Genomic DNA, 17,627 nt, shown 5'->3' with positions numbered 1-17,627 from the left:
AGAAAATATTGCAAGAGTATCCACAAGAAACCTCCCAACCCAATCAGTCAATCATAGAAGTGTAACCTGATCGCCATCAATGGCAAGGTTCGCAACATATGTACACCGCTTGTTGGGCTCACAGAACCCATGGAAGAGCATCTTGTCACCACATCCACAGACGGTACATCCACCAGGTGAAATTAGTTCATAGTCGCCGCTTTGGAATAGCTTCTGACCAGTTTTGACATATGGGCCTGTGATCGATTTCGAAGTGGCCCATCGCACGTCGTACTTGGGATCCGTATAACAGTGGGTAGAGTAGAAAAGGAAGTACGTGTCACCGTGCAGTATCAGATTGGGAGCCTCGACCAAAGGTCCATCGGTATCGTCACGGTCAAGTATCGGAACGGCATCTCCAATTGGTGTGAAGCCGTCGTCTCCCACTTTCTGCAGAAGAATCGGCGTAGATACGAGAGGAGGAACGCCATTGTTGCAGTCTCCACCATGGCCGATGCTATTGCCGTCTACTTTGAAGACAACGTAGCGGCTACCGTCCTTGTCGAGAAATCCGGCCGGGTCGATCGAGCCTCCCTTATCCAGCCGACATGATAGTGGCGTCTCGTTCGGTACATATGGTCCCCTGGGGTCTCTGTCTTTAGAGACGGCGACGCCCACGCAATGATGCCTCACCATCTCTTTGGCCTCACCTGAATAGTACATAACATAATAGCCATCGTTCTGGAAGTAAGTCAGCGGATTCTGGGTGAAAATTATACTAGAGAGCATACCCTTCTGATAACGTCTGGAGCCCAATGATCTACGTCAGTCTCCCACCCTGCAAGTGTGGGCAATGCCTCTATGTCGAGAAGAGTCCATGTGTTGAAGTCTTCGGATCTAGCCACCTGGACGCGCTTGCCATTACCATTTGTGCTAAAGGCATACCATGCCCCTTCTGCATCCTGTACAAAACTAGGGTCCGGAAAGTCTGAATTGATTGCCATCCACGGCCCTCTGGCTTGCTTCTCAACGGGGGAAGCGAAGACAGCTGTCATAGTAAGGCCCAGGGCCCAGAATGTTGATCGAGTTCCCCACATGCTTGCAGCATTGATGGACAAAAAGAAAAAGAAAGAGATCGTCAAGGTTAATTGCTGTATCAGTGAACCTCAGACTCACAGTATGGCGATCACTCTTGGGGCAACGCAAAAAAGAATTCTACATTACGTCTGTAGACCTCGGGATGCGTCATTGATTTATACACAAATGCTCTCGATGTTGCCGAGAAAGGGAGGACCGGCATTCCTAGACTGAATTGTCCCTCGACAAACTATCACAATTCAATCTTTCTTCGACGAATTCAGCCGTCATGCGATATAGTCCCACGACAAGTATGCGGCAAGTGGATTCGAGCATTGAGATAGTGGCTAGGTCTGCTGGCCTGGACATTGGGTGCATTATGCAGCATATTAGGCAAGGATCGCTGTAGAAACAACATTTGGTATCATCGGACATTTACTGGCTCATAACGTAAACAACAATAGCCAGCAATATTGAACCATGTTTGGCCCATCGTTGGGCTGAAGTGGCGCATTTTTGTCGTTTCTGAGCAATGGCCGAGATACTAATGTCCATACAATTGTAACACTCGGTCACTGGGTCCCCGTGGATCTTAGAGAGCCAAGGAATTTCAATAAGCCTGTAATCTGTATGGCGGAGCAAGCAGACGAGATGACCCAGGAAGGCGAATGCGACACCCTCGGAATCCACTATCATCTGAAGATTCAAGAATATACGAAAACGGCAATCGAAGGATGAGTTGTGGAGAAGTACCGGTGCCGAGCAGGCCCGAGCAGCCGATCATTTTGTGGGGACTGGCATCTATCAAGTCTTGACGATTCAGAAGCAGGAATATGACCCTTCATCATGACACGGATAATATGCTCCGACACTGTGACCTGTGGATGGTACATAGAGAGCGCATTTCTCGGTCAGGAGAGTGACGCAAGGGCTACGCAGACCGCCCAAGCCCGAGGAATGTGGTTCCCTCGGACTATTGGTGATGAGGTCGAGGCCTCTGTGGTGGGCCTGGTGAAAATAATGGTGAACGAATAGTTACTGCAAGGAGTAACATGCAAGAGGCTCCCATGTTAGTTCGGTTGAATGCACTTACAATAGGGTCGTTCCAAAGAACTTCTCCGTGCTTCCGCATTTTGTGCCTCAAGTACTAGTGCGCTGTGGACACCAGACCCTTGCTTGTCTCCTGACGGTCGGTATGATTCAAGCCAATCACAAGAACCGAGACATCCATATGCCATGCATGATCTGGTGTCAGACGCTTTCGGAAGTCAAATACGTCGAACAAAAAAACAGTGATGTGTTTGTCCAATATGAATACAAAACGCCGACGAAATTCATGTAGCATGTGACTCGGACCGATTTCCAGCGGTCCAAGCCGGCGAGTTTGTTCTCTACTCGAAAGCAGAAGATAGTAGAGTCTTGCCCGATTCTCAAGTCGACGAATGCCACTAGGCTTAGAAGAAGTGCCGTCCATCAGAATCGCAACACATGGCAAAGCGCGCAAGGGATCCCTGTGTATGTAAGGTGTGCCTTGTCGATAATCAAACTTATTCCGGGTCATTTAGTGGTATATCACACGCTATTATGCTTCTCGAAGGTCTTAGCTTCGATAAAGCGCGCAGAATAAAGGGAATTCATCAGAATCTATGCCCGATGCTCAGAGATTTCCTACCAAGTTCTCCGCGGTGAGCCCGACGGTAGTTGAAGACAGTCGGCTATGGTGTGGATGCTTGCTGGTCATCTTCGCTAAGACCTTTTTTTGTTGCCCTTAATTGGGCGTAATTAAGCTATGTTGGCAGCTTGCCAGAAAGTCAAGAGCCTGAGAATGGCACTTCCATCAGAAGACCTCTACCCCACAAGTCGACGATCTGCATCTAGGGCTTGGACGATAACGCCTAAATCTTGGGGCGGGCCATCAGATTAGCTAGTACGCCCAAATGCCGCCGCATCCATGTGCTTCTCGCTGAACTCACTGGCTTGGCTTCTACCACAGACTGGATAGGATACCAAGGAGAAGACAGTCATGCGAGACCCTCCTTCGACTAAACCCCAGTCTCAGCGTTTACGGTTTAGCTGAATCAATCCTACATCGTAGGGAGAAACCAGTATGAGCTAAAACTAGGTCACTGGATCATTTAGCTGCTCGCACCAAGTCACCAAGTCACTCGAGTAAAGTCGAGGAGCAAACCAACATCAACCGGGGATATTCGAAGAGCTCACTCGTGCATAACAGGCCGTTCATCAGATATCTTCCATGAGGTTTCAAGTGACCTGAGCAGGTTGCAAAGCGGATATAATCGAATGAAGTCTGTCTCAAAACTGGAGATTCAAACCAATCAGTCTACTCTAGATGATTGATTCACTAAAGGCCCTTGAATCACCTTTGGGGTAGTTGTATGATGATGTCGGAGTATATGGTGATGAAAGAGATGAAAAAGCAAGGTAAAGCAGAGAGCAGATGTCGTGCGCCAGGTGATGCTCTCAGGTCTGCCAATTAGGTAACCGGATTTACCATGTATATCCTGGTGTAGAGACATGGAGGAGAGAAACAGACAATTTCATTCTAAGCTGATAGAGGGACATTCATTGTTCAAGGCTTCGTTATAATTTCCAAAAAAGATATAAACACATAAGCAAGCCAGCAAAGCATAAGAGACCAACCGCCCATAACTCCAGGTATATGCAGAGAAATATAACATTATCATGCCGATTTTCATTTCGCACGAGAGCCCATGAGAAGCCATGATTCAAACGGGACCCCCCGCGCCTGCTTCTTCCCATTCTGCTGGGAATTATACAGCACAGGCTCAAAGTCGCAGGAGGCAGCGTACTGTCTAATCAAGTGCCTCCAATAGCACGACTCCGCCGCCGGAGTCAAGTATCGGTCACGAAACGTTCTCACGGCGTTATCGGCGATCCGTTCCGCAATCTCAGGATTATCAATGAGGAAGCTGATCTTCCGGTCGAGGTCTGAGAAGTCCCGCTCAACCTCCACGTAATTCGCTTCAGAACCGGACGCAATCAGCGCCGCGTGGTGCGCCTCTCGCCAGACCAGCTTGTGCGAGACGACCACCGAGCGGCAGTTGAGCAGGTACTTGCCGCGGCCGGAAAAGCTGCGCCCTTCCGTATGTGCCAGGAACATGTACCGGCAGTGTTCCTCCATTGGCAGCAGGTTGTACCGAACATCATTCTCGTTATCCCAGTCGATAACCCGAATGCTGGCCCAACTTCTTCCCTGCGCTGCTTTCAGAAGCTTTCCCCTGAGCTCGGGGTTCGTCGCAACGCTGCCGCGCCAGACGAGCTGCTTCTTCTTCTCGTTGAATTTCATTCCGGGGACCAGGGAGCCGTCGAGGTGGACTTCGCCCTCGTCCACAGCAGCAATGCGCCTCCGGATATCCTTGTACGGGCCAACCTTGACTTCCGGCCACGCCCAGTACCCAAAGTCCGGCATGAGCCAGATATTCTCGTCCTCGTCGCGCTTGGAATACGACCAAATAGGCCCTGGAACATTGCTAAAATCATCCGCCGTGAATACAAGCTCGATATTGGGCAGGCTTTGTCGATCCGGAAACGACTGCAAAGCGCGATGCAGGGAGTTCAGTGTTGCCTTTGCTCGGGAGTATGTATACGGCTGTGCCGCATAGTCGATGATATATAACTAACCCATACGCCGTTAACAAAAATGCGTTCACGGACGAGTAGACACGCTGTAAAGAGGAGCTACTCACCTCTCCCCTCCAAATCGCGGCGCGCACCATCCCATCCTCAACCACAACATCATCCACCTCCTTAAACGTAATCGGTCTCTCCTTCCTCAGAGCTGCAGTCTTCTCAACCTCAACAAAGAGCTTTGGAAACGCTATCCGACATTGCTCGTCCGAAAGAGCGTGGTTATCCCCATCTCGCTGAACCTGAAACTCCCAGTCCGCGTCGGTGCGGTTTATTGAGGTACAGTGAGGGCTTGGCGGGATCGTCTTCAAGGAATTCTTCAGGGCGTATTTGGCATAGTCAGTTGAATATTGAGACCCCAGAATAAGGAATGTGACGATGATCAATGAGATTGCGGCGCCTGGAACCAGGAAGCGGGTCCAGGGGGTTTGTCCCTGCGTCCAGCGCATTGGGATTATACTCGTATAACGAAGTAAGATAGATATATATATATTGATGATAATCCACGAACAGACTCTGGACAGTAAAAGTGAGTACGCAACAAGACACTGGGACAATTGGCGGTCCTCACTTATCGAAGCTCTATCACTTTCAGTATGATAAACATGTGCCAGTGTTACCATGGCAACAGGCCAATCTAGGTATGACATCAGAGTGCAGGCTCATCGAGGCCGTCTATCTCATACATAGAGAGGTACATCTTCAGAAATTAAGGGAAAAAAATATAGACAATGGCATTAAGGCTGCAAAGACCCAGGCTTTGGTGTTATATCAACTGGTCAAATCTATGTTTCAGAACAATATATCTCAAATATGTACAAGGGGATCCGAGTGCCACAAGTAGCAGATGTATGTATTCAGGGGTATCTCAAAAGGAACCAGAAAAGATTGGAACAGAGGGTGTAGTCAACGAATGATGTATAGACGCCAGGCCCTTGGCTCAAGTAACGAACAGAAACCTGGGAAGAAATAAAAAAAGTTGTTGCAACTTGAAAAGGTAGCCAGTCAACAGAACCGTAGAATGTACAAGTGATAGCAGGTGTCAATAAGCTCCGCGCCGGGAAAGCCATACAGAATCGGCTTTCGGTATCGACGTCAAATCAATTTCCGTTGGGTGAAGCACGAGAAGCGCCGTTGCTAAAGTAGCTCTCGTCAATCTTCAAAATCCATTCGACCTTTTGCGCCTCTGTCCGTGCTGCAAAGAGGTACGTGTTTTGCGTTCCATAGATTGCAAATACATTGGGACGACCTTTCGCAGACACTCCGCTGTCGGACCCGGAAAGCAGCCGTGCAAAGTCCGGATCGTGATCAACACGGGAGTTGCGCAAGTTGATGGCGTTAATCTCATCGCCGTCCGGAACAGAGTATATGTGGAGATACGGTCGGCGAAGTTCAACAAAACGTCGCACCCAATGACTGTTTGTGTCATCGGGAGTCAGTAGGTAGCCGGATTTTAAGGAAGACGTGTTCTTCGGGAGTGTCTGTATCGTTGCGATGAACCGTGGCTTTAATAGTTCCTGGTCTGATACAGAACTGCCATCATCAGATGCCAGTGAAGACTGCTTCGCGCGCGACTTGAAAGCGGCTCCGTCTGAAGGAGGCTCTGTGTTGCTTCGAACAAGGATTGCTTCGATGGGGTCTGTCTTCGTAGCCCAAAGATCGAGATATTTCCGAAGGAGTCTCGTTTTTCGCTCATTCAGCTCTTGGCTCCGGAGTGGCGTTGATCGTCCGCTTCTGGCTGGAGAAGGAGCAAGGCTATTGGAACTGAGAGCTCCTTTAGCTGCATTCAGCTCAGCAAGACGCCGGCGTCGTTTGCGAGCTGCAATATAATCCCGCACCAGTGAAACCTTTCGAGGCGACCATCTTACCAAAAGCTCCTCCCCTTTCACATAGTCGTTCTGTGTATTCATGCGCCAGAGATCAGCGGCACGTTTGGCAGAAACTGGACGGATGGCTAGAGAGAACATGCGAACTGTTGAGTGGACAATCCGAGTCGAATTGAAAAGTTGCTTGAACATGGACTGTGGGCGCACATAGGTTCGCCCTTGAATCTGAAGTGTGAGATCTATCTCGAATGGAACAGGATCTTGTAAACGGGACGACGTGAGATCCCAGCGAACCGTGACCTGCACGCGATACTTGTCCGCAGTAACACGATCAAGCAGAAGAGAACCATGTAAACTCGAGTCCCATTGAGCGACCAACGTGACGTTAGATGTCCCATCAGCATTTTCTTTCACCATAGGCTCCTGAACAAACTTCAATGGCACATCGGGCGTCTGAAGGTCTTGGTCGGGAATCTTGCCCCATGGATCCAGCAGTCTCACAGAACCAACTCGGATATTGGTCAGGTCATCCCACGGAAGACTCTCGGTGGAGTTGTAAGTTAAACTGACAAGGATACGACGTTGCAGTCCTTGGTGTAGTTGATACGTGCCTGCATCGAGACTGTTGCTTTGTACCACTTCGACAGGGAGGTACTCGCCAGATTCTGCTAATTCGAGGACTTGCACCCTGGCAAACACATCATGTCTCTCTTCAGAAAAGAACTCTGATTCAGCTATGCGCGGGGCCTTGCGTTTCTGAGGCAGCTCCGCGGTATCACGCATCTCATCCCAACTGATGAGCTTATCCAGATGCATCTGCGTCACACGTGCATAGATGCAGATCTTAAGCGCTGACGTTCTGGAACTCGAAAGAGGCAAGCTCATGCTGTGCACACTTTCAAAACGGATCGGACTCTCATCAAAGCCGCTAATCATCTGGGTGGTAGTAGCTCCTCCTTCGTCCGAGATGCCCGGAACAAAGAGTTGGGCATGCACATCCGTCCCCTCCCATTCAGCGAAGCCAACCATATCACGCATTACTACATTGAATTTGAGCGTGGATGACGGCGCCTGTGCTGATGAGGGCTCCAGAGACAATCTGACTATACCGACAACGTTCTGTGTGTATGGCGAAATGACCTCGACAGAAAAGTCCTGAACCCGAGTCTCAAAGACTGCTGTCAGGGGAATATCGGCATCACCCACAAGGGAGTATTGCGGTGAGCATGGCTCAGAAAAAGGGTTCTCAAGCCTGAAGTGCTGGATATAGTCCGGACGATCTATGTACTGGTGCAATTGGCGCATGGCCTGGAGGCGACGTTGAAGCTTCTCGATCGACCAAAGATGGATGACGCGTTGCTTGGAGTCGATCACCCGAACCGCAATGCAAGGCTTCTTGGCCTCCTCTAGAACGATATCCTCATCTCCTGAGATGCCATTGAGCACGAGATCGTAAGACGATGCCATATTGTGTCCATGGTCAATGATTGCGAATTGAAAACTGACATTCTTGTCCATGATTTGGCTCATCACCTGGGCCTCTTTCAAGAGCGATGCATGCTGTAATATTTTCTCGGTCATGCGGACGTAGTTTTGCTGGGACCAGTGCCGAAAAACCGAGGCTGCAATTCCGATTTCTCGTTCATCCAATTTTGCAAAGCCATTTTCGTATATTCTCGGCAATGGCTGGCCCATTTCTTTCATATGATTCTCAAACGCCTCTTTCTGTTTCCTTAGTTGTTCTTCGTACTCCTCTTTTGTCGTCCTGAGGGCTTCTTCCATCCGTTCTTTCTCTAAACGTAAGTCATCGGCGTCTTGATCGGAGGCCTCTGCAATTCTGAGTTTGTCTTTGTATTCCTCCTTCTGCTTGTCCAGTTGACGCTGCATGTCCTGCCGGGCAGCCTGCAGTGTAAAGTCGCTTCCATTTTGTCCATCACCATCGTACTGCTGCCCAGGGGTCCCAGGCATGGTGATGGCAGTGTCAAGCGAAAAATTGTCAATGGTACCATTGGACATATACTTGTCACGAACTGGGAATGAGCTCAGCGAATCTGAATCGTCTTCATTTTCTACAAGTCCTCGACGTGTTGCTCGGACTTTCTGCACATCCTCGAACAGAGCATCCAGTTCGTCGTCCGGCATGTGCGAGATGTGATCGGGTCCCAGGACTGCACTGACGGCTTCACGACGAGCGTACAACCAATCTGATTCGCCACCTCGTTGCCCCTGCATTGGCGAGTCGGCCCTACTCGAGTCTCCATCCAGCTCTGAGCCAGTCTTGCTCATAGTTCGGTCGTGTGTTTTGGTCGGCGCTGGCGACCCAAGTTGGCTGGTGGTGACAGAATGGCGCAGCAAACTTTGCTCCACCCTTTCGGCGCGAGCCTCTTGCGGATGGTTGAAACGAAAGATGTGGAAATCGCCGAGAATTATTCGAAAACCACTTTTGAGTCGCTTGGGTTTGTCGATTCGCAAGCCGTTAACCATGACTGCGGCGCCCTCGCTGGGTACGATAGTAACGACATTATCCACATTTTCAAACGTGCAATGGTTGGGAAGGATCTTGGAGCCATTCAGTCTGATCTCCACATGACTTCCTTGCTCCATGTTTCCAACGGTTGTAGTCCCAGGCTTTATATTGTAGACGAGACATTCAGCAAGTAGTGGATCATCACTCAGGTTGACCAAATGGGGCATTTTCTTCGGAGTGCTCAAGCCAACGAAGCCCTTCTCGATACTGATACCGAGCTCTTCAAGCGCGGCCTCACGTTCCCGATGGATCTGCTCCGTTTTCTCTAATTTTTCCTCCCAGGTCTGGTTCAAGTCCTTGTACAGCTTTTCGCTTTGATTTAGCTGTTCCACAATCTCCGCCTTGCTGACCTTGGTGACAGTACCGTCTGCCTTCTGAATCGAAACCATCTGCTTCTCCAGAGGTGTGTCAGGTGGATAGTATTCCTCCGCAGGCATACTACCTCCAGCTGCCCCAGCTGTCGCGCCGCCTCCAAGCTTAGCTCTGAGCTGAGCCAACTCCTCCTTCAGTTCTCTGATCATTCTGGCATTCGGATCTTCATTGACCACGGCATGATTCTTGATTCGTTTTGCTGAATCGGCGTAGCGCAGAGTACTCAGAGTCTCGTCGAAGTTGATATCGGCAGGCGATATAGCCGCAATCATCGCTGTCATCGAATTACCTCCCAGAGAATCCTTCAACAACCACGTCAAGATGGAATCACGGTATGGGACCATTGAAGCATTCTTCTTTTTGCCTGAAGCGACGTCTGCGAGAGCTGCAATGACACGACCGAGAGTTGATAACGAACGGTTGATTTCCGCTCCTTCTTTCAAGCGGGCGCCCGTGGCCCCTGTAGAATTTGCTCTTTCTGAACCAGCAAGATCAACCAGACTAATTCTAGAGACCTTCTCTGTATCCATCGAGGTCTCGGCATCGTGGCGTTTCTGTGTCACGGTCAGAGTGAAAACGGCGTGCGATCGACTGGAGGTCTCGTTCATGTTTGTGGCGGCCACTGTTCTGGCCTTGTTACCCTCGTCCATCAGGTGATCGATCTCTTCGAAAGAGCGCACGGCGAGTTTCGCAAGGTCTTCGACATATGGACCGGTCGATGGATGCTCACGGACTTTGAGATTACCCTTGTTTGATGGGTTGAGCAGATCGCGAACTCTTTCATTGTAGATTTCGAGGTAGGATACTTCGACTGTACAGTTGAGGTTCTTGTCTTCTTGCATCTTGGCTATGCGCTGGAACATCTCCTGGCAGATTCTCGGGATCACACCGTATTCCTTGCCATATCCCATCATCGAGTAAGACTTTCCGGAACCCGTCTGACCGTATGCGAAGATACAGTTGTTGTAGCCTTGAAACGCATTGTCCAGCAAAGGAACACCCAAATCCGCAAACAGATTATCTTGGCCTGCATAATTAGGAGCATTCTTGTCGAAAGACCAATACGACCGGTCAAACGCGAAAGTCTTTGGCCCCTCCACCGCACCTTTCCCGCCAGCTTTTCGCGATTTCTCATCAGCGCCGGGCGGAGGTATGAGGATGGTCTGGTTTCCTTTCATCTGCACGATACATTTTGCCCCTCTATCGATCTCTGCCGACCATTATCCAATCGGTCAGTGGACATTCAATGATCGGAGGACCGCAAGTTCTCACCTCTGCTGTTGAACGGTCGCACTCTCACCACCACCTTAATATTTCCGCCGCCTCCTGGAGCCATTTTGACTTATACCCCATACACTCGGGGTCCGCTATGCACCTCCAGTTGCCACAGAGTCGAGTCCCAGGGGACGGGCGCAAGCGCCAGGGGTTGGATAACACCGATGTCGCGACCGCCGCAAAGAGCGCCGTGATTTGGAGAAATCGCAATAGGTGTATTTCAGGGCCTTCTGGGACTGTAATGAAGCGGTTTGTAGTTTTTTGTAGGTGTTGTTCCGGTAGTTTCGAGATCCCAATTCAACATCAACAAAAGACGTCATGTAGTTTGTTTTCGGGCCGTCATATGCTGTTTCCAGGGGAATCTGGTCAATGGTAATCGGGTCCGCAGGTCGTCAGTCTGCCAGGCGCGCAACCCTTCGGTACAACCTGTCTAGAAATGTGCTTGACGCGAAGGCAGAGAAGCGCGCTAGGACAATCAAGTTGAGATTTGCCTGGGAGGCTCTGTGCTCTAGGAGGTGTATTATTATTATTTCCCAACGGCACGGGGAACAGCCACATGAGACTCCGACCGAAAAGGCGGGATCGAGGGGTGGGTTAGGTAAGCAGCCAATCAAAGTGCACACTCCCCTCTATCCCCTTCTTCCCTCCCATGGACACGCAGAACAGACGTAAGGTACGGAGTATCTACTATGGTATGTACCTTGCTTGGCTTTCATCTCTGAACCGAGACATGCATAAGATTAATCTAATCAAGATCTAGGATATTCTAGCCAGTTGTCTATGCCATCAAGGCCATTTTACTCCATTGCTAATAGTCGAGAAGAATGACGCCAAATGTCTTGAACGCAGCAACAGAAGTACATCAAATGGAACAGCGACGACTCTGTCCATACCTTCGGCGGGGGAAAATTGAGATCAGCAATCATCAACGGCCCATTGAGTTAAGGTACGCTGCTCATGTCCTCGAACAAGGTTTTCCAGGCGCATCCTACGATAGTATACGCGAATTTTAGCGAACTGAAGGCGCGAGTGGTCTAATCGCACTCAGCTATAATGCAAGAGTAGCGTTGAGTCTGGTATCTTCGAACATTCTGGGGGTTATTGCTTCAACTCTGCAGGATTCTAACTTCTGAGGAAAGGCTAAAGACCCATATCGCCGTCAACGATGGCTCCTTTGTCTCCTCATTGGATTAATTAATGTAGATCTAAGCAAGGGGTATTGCATTTTAGCATTCAATGATGGCCAGCAGTTCACCACATTTCTCACCAAATAATTGTCCTGCGGAGACCAGACAACTACTTCTATAGCGGAGCTCCATTCAAGAAATAGGTGTCGGCACTCCAAGCTGATTTACAGACAGTCAGAGGTTCTTCTGGTGTCTCTCATATTCAAGTCATCAGTTTTGCATGGCACCCAGAAGCTGGTGAGGGCGAGCGATTCGCTAGGGCGTGTGTCGAGTCGGCTTCCGAGGCCTCGTCACGGAAAGAGTCTGATTCAGTGAGAGAATGATAGAATATTCACATGAACGACTGTTTCGTTGTCATTCAAATACATCTGCGTCGACTTGCTGCACCGGGGCCATGCAAGAGTCATCCCGCTGAGGGTTACTCAAGTAGCAACAATGAGCGTACCGAATTCCGATAGCACCATATATAGTGTCCTCGAGACTTAGGTCGTCGCGAGAAGACCCTTCCCATAAGGATCTTATAGGTCTGACGGATATTAGACGAAGCCTTGGCTAAGACATGCTGTGGGTCGAAGCCGATACTCAAGAAGTCCTGACATATCGATCATGGCTGTTATAAATGTTCCCGTTCAGTGTGCAGTGAGACATATGTGCCGTGACTTGACATAAACGTCAGACGTGCATCATATCTAACAGCAGCCTAGCAAACATACTTAGTCATTGAAGCGTGGGTCCCATCACAGCGAGTCCTGTCGCTCCGGATTGCGATCTGGCAGATCTTCTAGACATTGGGATCGACTTGCCTATTTCCATCAAAGGCCCTCACTCGCATGTTGAGCAATCCCCCATTTCGGACTGCTAAATTTGCGCCATACCGCCACCATGGGATTAAGCAAGGCCTCACCTACCGCTCTGGACTCCTCGATCTCACGGGTAGGTCGGGAAATCCCACTTCGCGTCCGAGTTATCACTGGGTGCTATCTTCGACCTTTGAAGTCATAGGGAGAGATTGCGTTTCCCCCCTCTGCAATTACCTTAGCAGGTCAAGCTCTTCTGGCAGCTCCAAACAGTGACTCCCACACCAGTCAACCATGCCGCCAACAATGGCAACGATGCTTATAGGGATATGTTTCTGGATATCCTTAGTCCCATGTACCAAGCTTCAGGGGTATGTGCGAGATGAATTGAACGCTGGATCCGCAGGAGTAGAAGAAAGCTGCACTCTTTCATTGTCATTGTATGATGAACCTGGTCACTGGATTCTAGCAATTTCTGTAAAGCAAGACATTACTGATTAGTACTTGCGCAATATCAGCGGGCAGTGATTGTACCGGTGTTGCACAGCACTGCTGCTAACTCTCACGGTGTTCCGGACGAGCTTACTGCACGGGAACATTCCCCGACGAGAGTGGCCATTGAGACAAGGAAAGAGTATTCTTTGCGCTTGTTGGAAAGGCATGGCCTAAGGGCGCTGTTGGAGCCGCGGGATTCAAGGAGTTTGCTGCTATTAAGACTTCGTACATGAGGGCGTTCCTCGAGGCTGTCAAGGTGAGTATGGCGGGATGGAGATGTTTGTGATGGAGGTGATTTGGTATGAGCAAAGCTGATGTTGAGACTCTTACGATTGTATCGAGAGGGGTCATGAAGTAAAGATATTTGCTTCAGAGGGGGCAGTATACTCCGGTTGAGTTAGTGTCTTCAAGCAATAGGCTTTGAATGTTATGCCATACAGCTGCATTATTATGCATATTGTTCCTTTGCCTTGAACTTACAGAATAATGTACTAAGTAGGCATCTGCAGCAAGAATCAGGATAAATCTTCCTGTTAAACAGCGGGTATAATAATCAGGACTACCTAACCAACACCGCCCACAAGGCCAGACAATCAATCAAAAGCTATGTGATCACTAGATTCTATTACTGCATCTAGTGAGAATCTTCTGTACATATGACGTAAAAAAAAAGAAGTATATTTGCAGATAGTCCGATTCCAATGGATTAACAATCCATTTTCTACAGTAAAGACATCTAGCGGTGTATGTATGTATGCCCGTTGACATACGTGGTAGTTGCATTTTAGTGCCCAACCTAGCAGTCTCAGCGTGTCATATATGACAGTGTTCCCATTTTTGCGGAAGATATAGCGTATGTTCATCTCAAACGTAGAATTCCTGATTTATCTTCTTTCGGCTGGCTATATGGTCTACTTGTTCTGTCTTTTCCTACGGACAAAGATCTCTTGCTTCCCTCAGTAATGCAAAAATACTCTAGAAGGGTGGCAAAACTGCTGCTGCGTCGTTGGAACTATCGGAAAGAGAACATCGTACGGAGGAATTCCCGAATGAGAAAAGCAGGATCTGGATGGAATGGTAGAATGGTACCGGGTCCCATTTCTCTGCGCCCCCAGAGACGATGTCAATAAGTCCTATTGGCAAACGAGAACGTCCCTGCAATCTGTTATTGCTGCTTCTTCTGGAGATGTCAATGGATAAAGATTTCTTATGATCAGCCATCAATGGGTGCAGAGGCCAAATTTGCCTCACTTGAAACAGGCAGCAAAGGATACGTGCAGCTCGGAGATCAAGACTCCCAGTCATAGGAGAGGGATAGGGACAGGATACCTAACCATGAAACACCTACTATAATAAGTCAGGAACCAGTAGAGTTGGCCTAGACAGGATAGCAACAGATGTCGGCTCCAGTATGGGGTTATGAGCGCTTCCAGAAGAGCCAGGATGCCCCGTCACAGGCTGCATGGCCAATGATACACTGCACTTCCGTGATGCCTCACTGTGTGAGCTGGCGTATCAGGGCGTAAGCACTCATCTTGAGTGTCTGATTGGGCGTGTTTGGATGGGGCGAGATTGGACACCTCGTTTCGTGCATGCACAACGCCCACGACCTAACCCTGTCAAGTCTCTCCATAAAATCCATACGAGCGAGACGTTGAACCTGCGTATCCATGATATCAACTGCGCCCTGCTAGTCGAATGCCTGTCGCGGATACGGCGTCAGATGCGGACGTTGACATGGCCATTGGTGGCCTAATGCCCACGCTTTGCGACTGGCTCTTCCGGGGCTTCATTGAGCACGCTAATAGAAAGCGCCGGTAGCTTATATTCCTGCCATTGGGCTTGACTCTTTGACTGAAGCGTCTTTTGATTCGGTACTTATACCTGGTATAAAAATCATACCGTAGGATTTTCTGGTAAAAGGTGCATCTTGGCCAGCGGTAAAAAAGTGTAAGCCGCGATGAATATGACAGGGTAGCCATTGTCAAGTTTCTCGCCCTTACACTTCTCGAAGGGCGCAGCAAACAAAATAATGATGGCTCATGCAACACTGCTTTGTGAACCTGAATGAGCCCAATTCTTTTTAGTACGCATGCTCCGGCCAGCTAGGATATTTTTAGACTTCGAACAGGTGCGAGTCTGCTGTGATCGTCTCCTTCACGCTCTTGAAAGAGAAGCCAGGCGCGACATTGAAGCAGTGTATGGATCTCGGTGATTCAGGAGTTGAGTCCACTGTACGCCTTTCCCCCAATATTACTTGGGATCATTGTGTGTTTGTTTGAAACATGGAAGTGTCATGTGTCCTGTGATTTCTTGGTTTGTTGATGGGTTGGGTGCCAGATGCTTTTGCCTTGCATTAATCACAATTGCTCCTCCAGGAATATGCAGAAACCTTATATGAACTCTGCAGCAAGTACGCACCTCGTCTGCAAAGACAGAAAGAGAATATCGCTGCCGGAAGGTAGCTGTGAACTATAACCCTGTGGATGCGGATATATTTGTTTGCACTATCGGCCCTTAGACTGAGGGAAGAACATGTATCCATGTAGCATCTTAGATTGACTATCCTCTTGCATCACTAATGAGCCGCTTGGATCTAGAGCAAGTTCACCTCGAGTTTTCTATCGAGTCTCATACTAGACCTCAATCCTGACAGTTATTTCCCATTTTCATTTGTGCTGAGGAGAGGCTGGAGAGGCTGGAGAGGCTGGAGAGGCGGTGTAGAGAGCTGTTTGAACTTGGGCCCGCCTGACGTCAGGTGGCCCGAGCTTTTATTCCTGCCTAAACTCTCAGGCTGTTTGCTTTGCTTCTACTCCTTTCGTAATTTTGAACTTGTACAGCAGATGGACGCCAAAAAAAGCATGAAAAAAACCCAATGTGTCATTTACTGTATGATTTTCTTCGAGTACATGGGAGTCATTCCCGTCAAATCCCGAAGTATCGTAGTACTAAGTTTCTGGCAAATCCTTTCTGGAGAATGGACTGTTTACAAGAGCCAAGAGGCCTGTATCATAAGGCTCCATGAGAGTACCATTATTCGTGATTGAAGGGGTCAAGCTTCCACACGTGGTGTGGGACAGATCGGCGCCATTTGTGTCAGTGTGTTGAGCAAGCTGAGGACTGGACAGCTGGTCGAACTAAGGTTTGTGGTACAGATTGGCCCGACTCGAGTCTTATCGGTTTTACAGCTTTGATGGCGTCTCTTACTGTGTAGTCATTCTGTTTGTGAACTCTGCTTGTTCTGCAAAGACCTGCGATGGGTTGCCGCTGCCTGGAACCTCGAGCTTTCGAATTCGTATTGTATTACTATGCGGCTGTCTCGACAACGGAACGAACAGGCAACCTTTCGCTCAGGTATTGGTAAAATGACGCCACGAATTGCTAAGGTGTCATTGAGAGGCTAAAGACATAGCGAGGCACCCTTGTACGTTGTATTATGAAGTGGAAGGCCAGCTTGGACACGGGTTTGAACCTGAAAGATAGTTTCCTAATCAAGGCATATAGCCGAGGCTGGGTCAGGCCTTCACAAGTACGCTGAGCATTCACTGGATGAAGAAACACTAAACGTGATGCAATTAACAAGCAATATGAGTGCTGAATCTGTGCTCTAGAGTATACAATTTTTCTCTCGAGCAATTTGAGTATATGGACTAGTTCCTGAACTTTTAACATATCTTTGCTGCCACACCAACATTATGTGTTTGAACAAGAGACAATGTAGAACCATCAATGGCCGGTCAAAAAAGTTGCACGGGCAGCAATTGCAAGACAGAATGCAATCAATTTTGAAAGGTGGCTGGTCAAGTCCATCGCTTCGGCTTCTCAGGTTTTGGTAACTTTCAGGTTAGACCACAGTTCGGAAACTCCCACCCACGGGTAAGGTACTGATAATGCCAATGGCATCACACGTGACGTTCAGATGGCATGGATCATCTCTTCGGGGTGGCCGGAGCTCTCTGCATAATCGCAATGTGATATTACAACATCTTTCTAAGTCATCGAGAGCGTTACCTACTAATGCTCATCTGATCACCTGGCAATCTTGTTTAGTGAGTCAGACCAAAGTATTAATGCAAATAACGTAAGGATTGAGTCGTTGGGCATTCTTCCAGACATATGCCTTACTGTTTTACTTGACGTATTCATTGAATTACAAGTGTATCGTCGTGACCTTACACAGACATAGCGAGAAAAGTGGGGCAAGCTCTGACAGTACAAGACGGTAAGGGTTCTGACCACTCGCTGGTCCGAATCCTCGCCGCCTCGACCGCTAAACGAACCGCCGAGCCAGTCAGCTCCCCTCTGGACGCGTCCGGTACAAATGCCCCATCGCCCGCCCCTTCTCGTCACTGCGGCTTTCTCTCTCTGCTTCCTCTCGTTGGTCATCCGGCATCTCCAGTCCCTTGCTTGCCCTCCAGTCAAG

General features: G+C 49.0%; 3 protein-coding genes across 3 annotated transcripts; all 3 read right to left on the bottom strand.

The window, feature by feature from the left end:
* Positions 1 to 51: 51 nt before the first annotated feature.
* Aud_001436 (glycoside hydrolase family 43 protein) lies at positions 52 to 1,076 on the bottom strand (the record flags this gene model as incomplete). Its single annotated transcript, XM_043286934.1, has 2 exons — positions 52 to 720; positions 771 to 1,076. The coding sequence occupies 2 exons, from the start codon at positions 1,074 to 1,076 to the stop codon at positions 52 to 54; spliced, it is 975 nt and encodes a 324-aa protein (XP_043142869.1).
* A 2,693-nt stretch (positions 1,077 to 3,769) lies between these two features.
* Aud_001435 (DUF821 domain protein) lies at positions 3,770 to 5,174 on the bottom strand (the record flags this gene model as incomplete). The annotated part of the gene is made up of 2 exons (XM_043286933.1): positions 3,770 to 4,714; positions 4,785 to 5,174. The coding sequence occupies 2 exons, from the start codon at positions 5,172 to 5,174 to the stop codon at positions 3,770 to 3,772; spliced, it is 1,335 nt and encodes a 444-aa protein (XP_043142868.1).
* Positions 5,175 to 5,825: 651 nt separating this feature from the next.
* Aud_001434 (kinesin-3 motor protein uncA) lies at positions 5,826 to 10,786 on the bottom strand (the record flags this gene model as incomplete). Its single annotated transcript, XM_043286932.1, has 2 exons — positions 5,826 to 10,660; positions 10,723 to 10,786. The coding sequence occupies 2 exons, from the start codon at positions 10,784 to 10,786 to the stop codon at positions 5,826 to 5,828; spliced, it is 4,899 nt and encodes a 1,632-aa protein (XP_043142867.1).
* Positions 10,787 to 17,627: the final 6,841 nt, after the last annotated feature.

The sequence above is a fragment of the Aspergillus udagawae genome (genome assembly GCF_001078395.1).
Source record: "Aspergillus udagawae IFM 46973 DNA, scaffold_1, whole genome shotgun sequence".
Lineage (NCBI taxonomy): Eukaryota > Fungi > Ascomycota > Eurotiomycetes > Eurotiales > Aspergillaceae > Aspergillus > Aspergillus udagawae.
The sequence above is the reverse complement of the archived record's forward strand: the minus strand, read 5'-3'. Positions and strand labels throughout refer to the sequence as shown.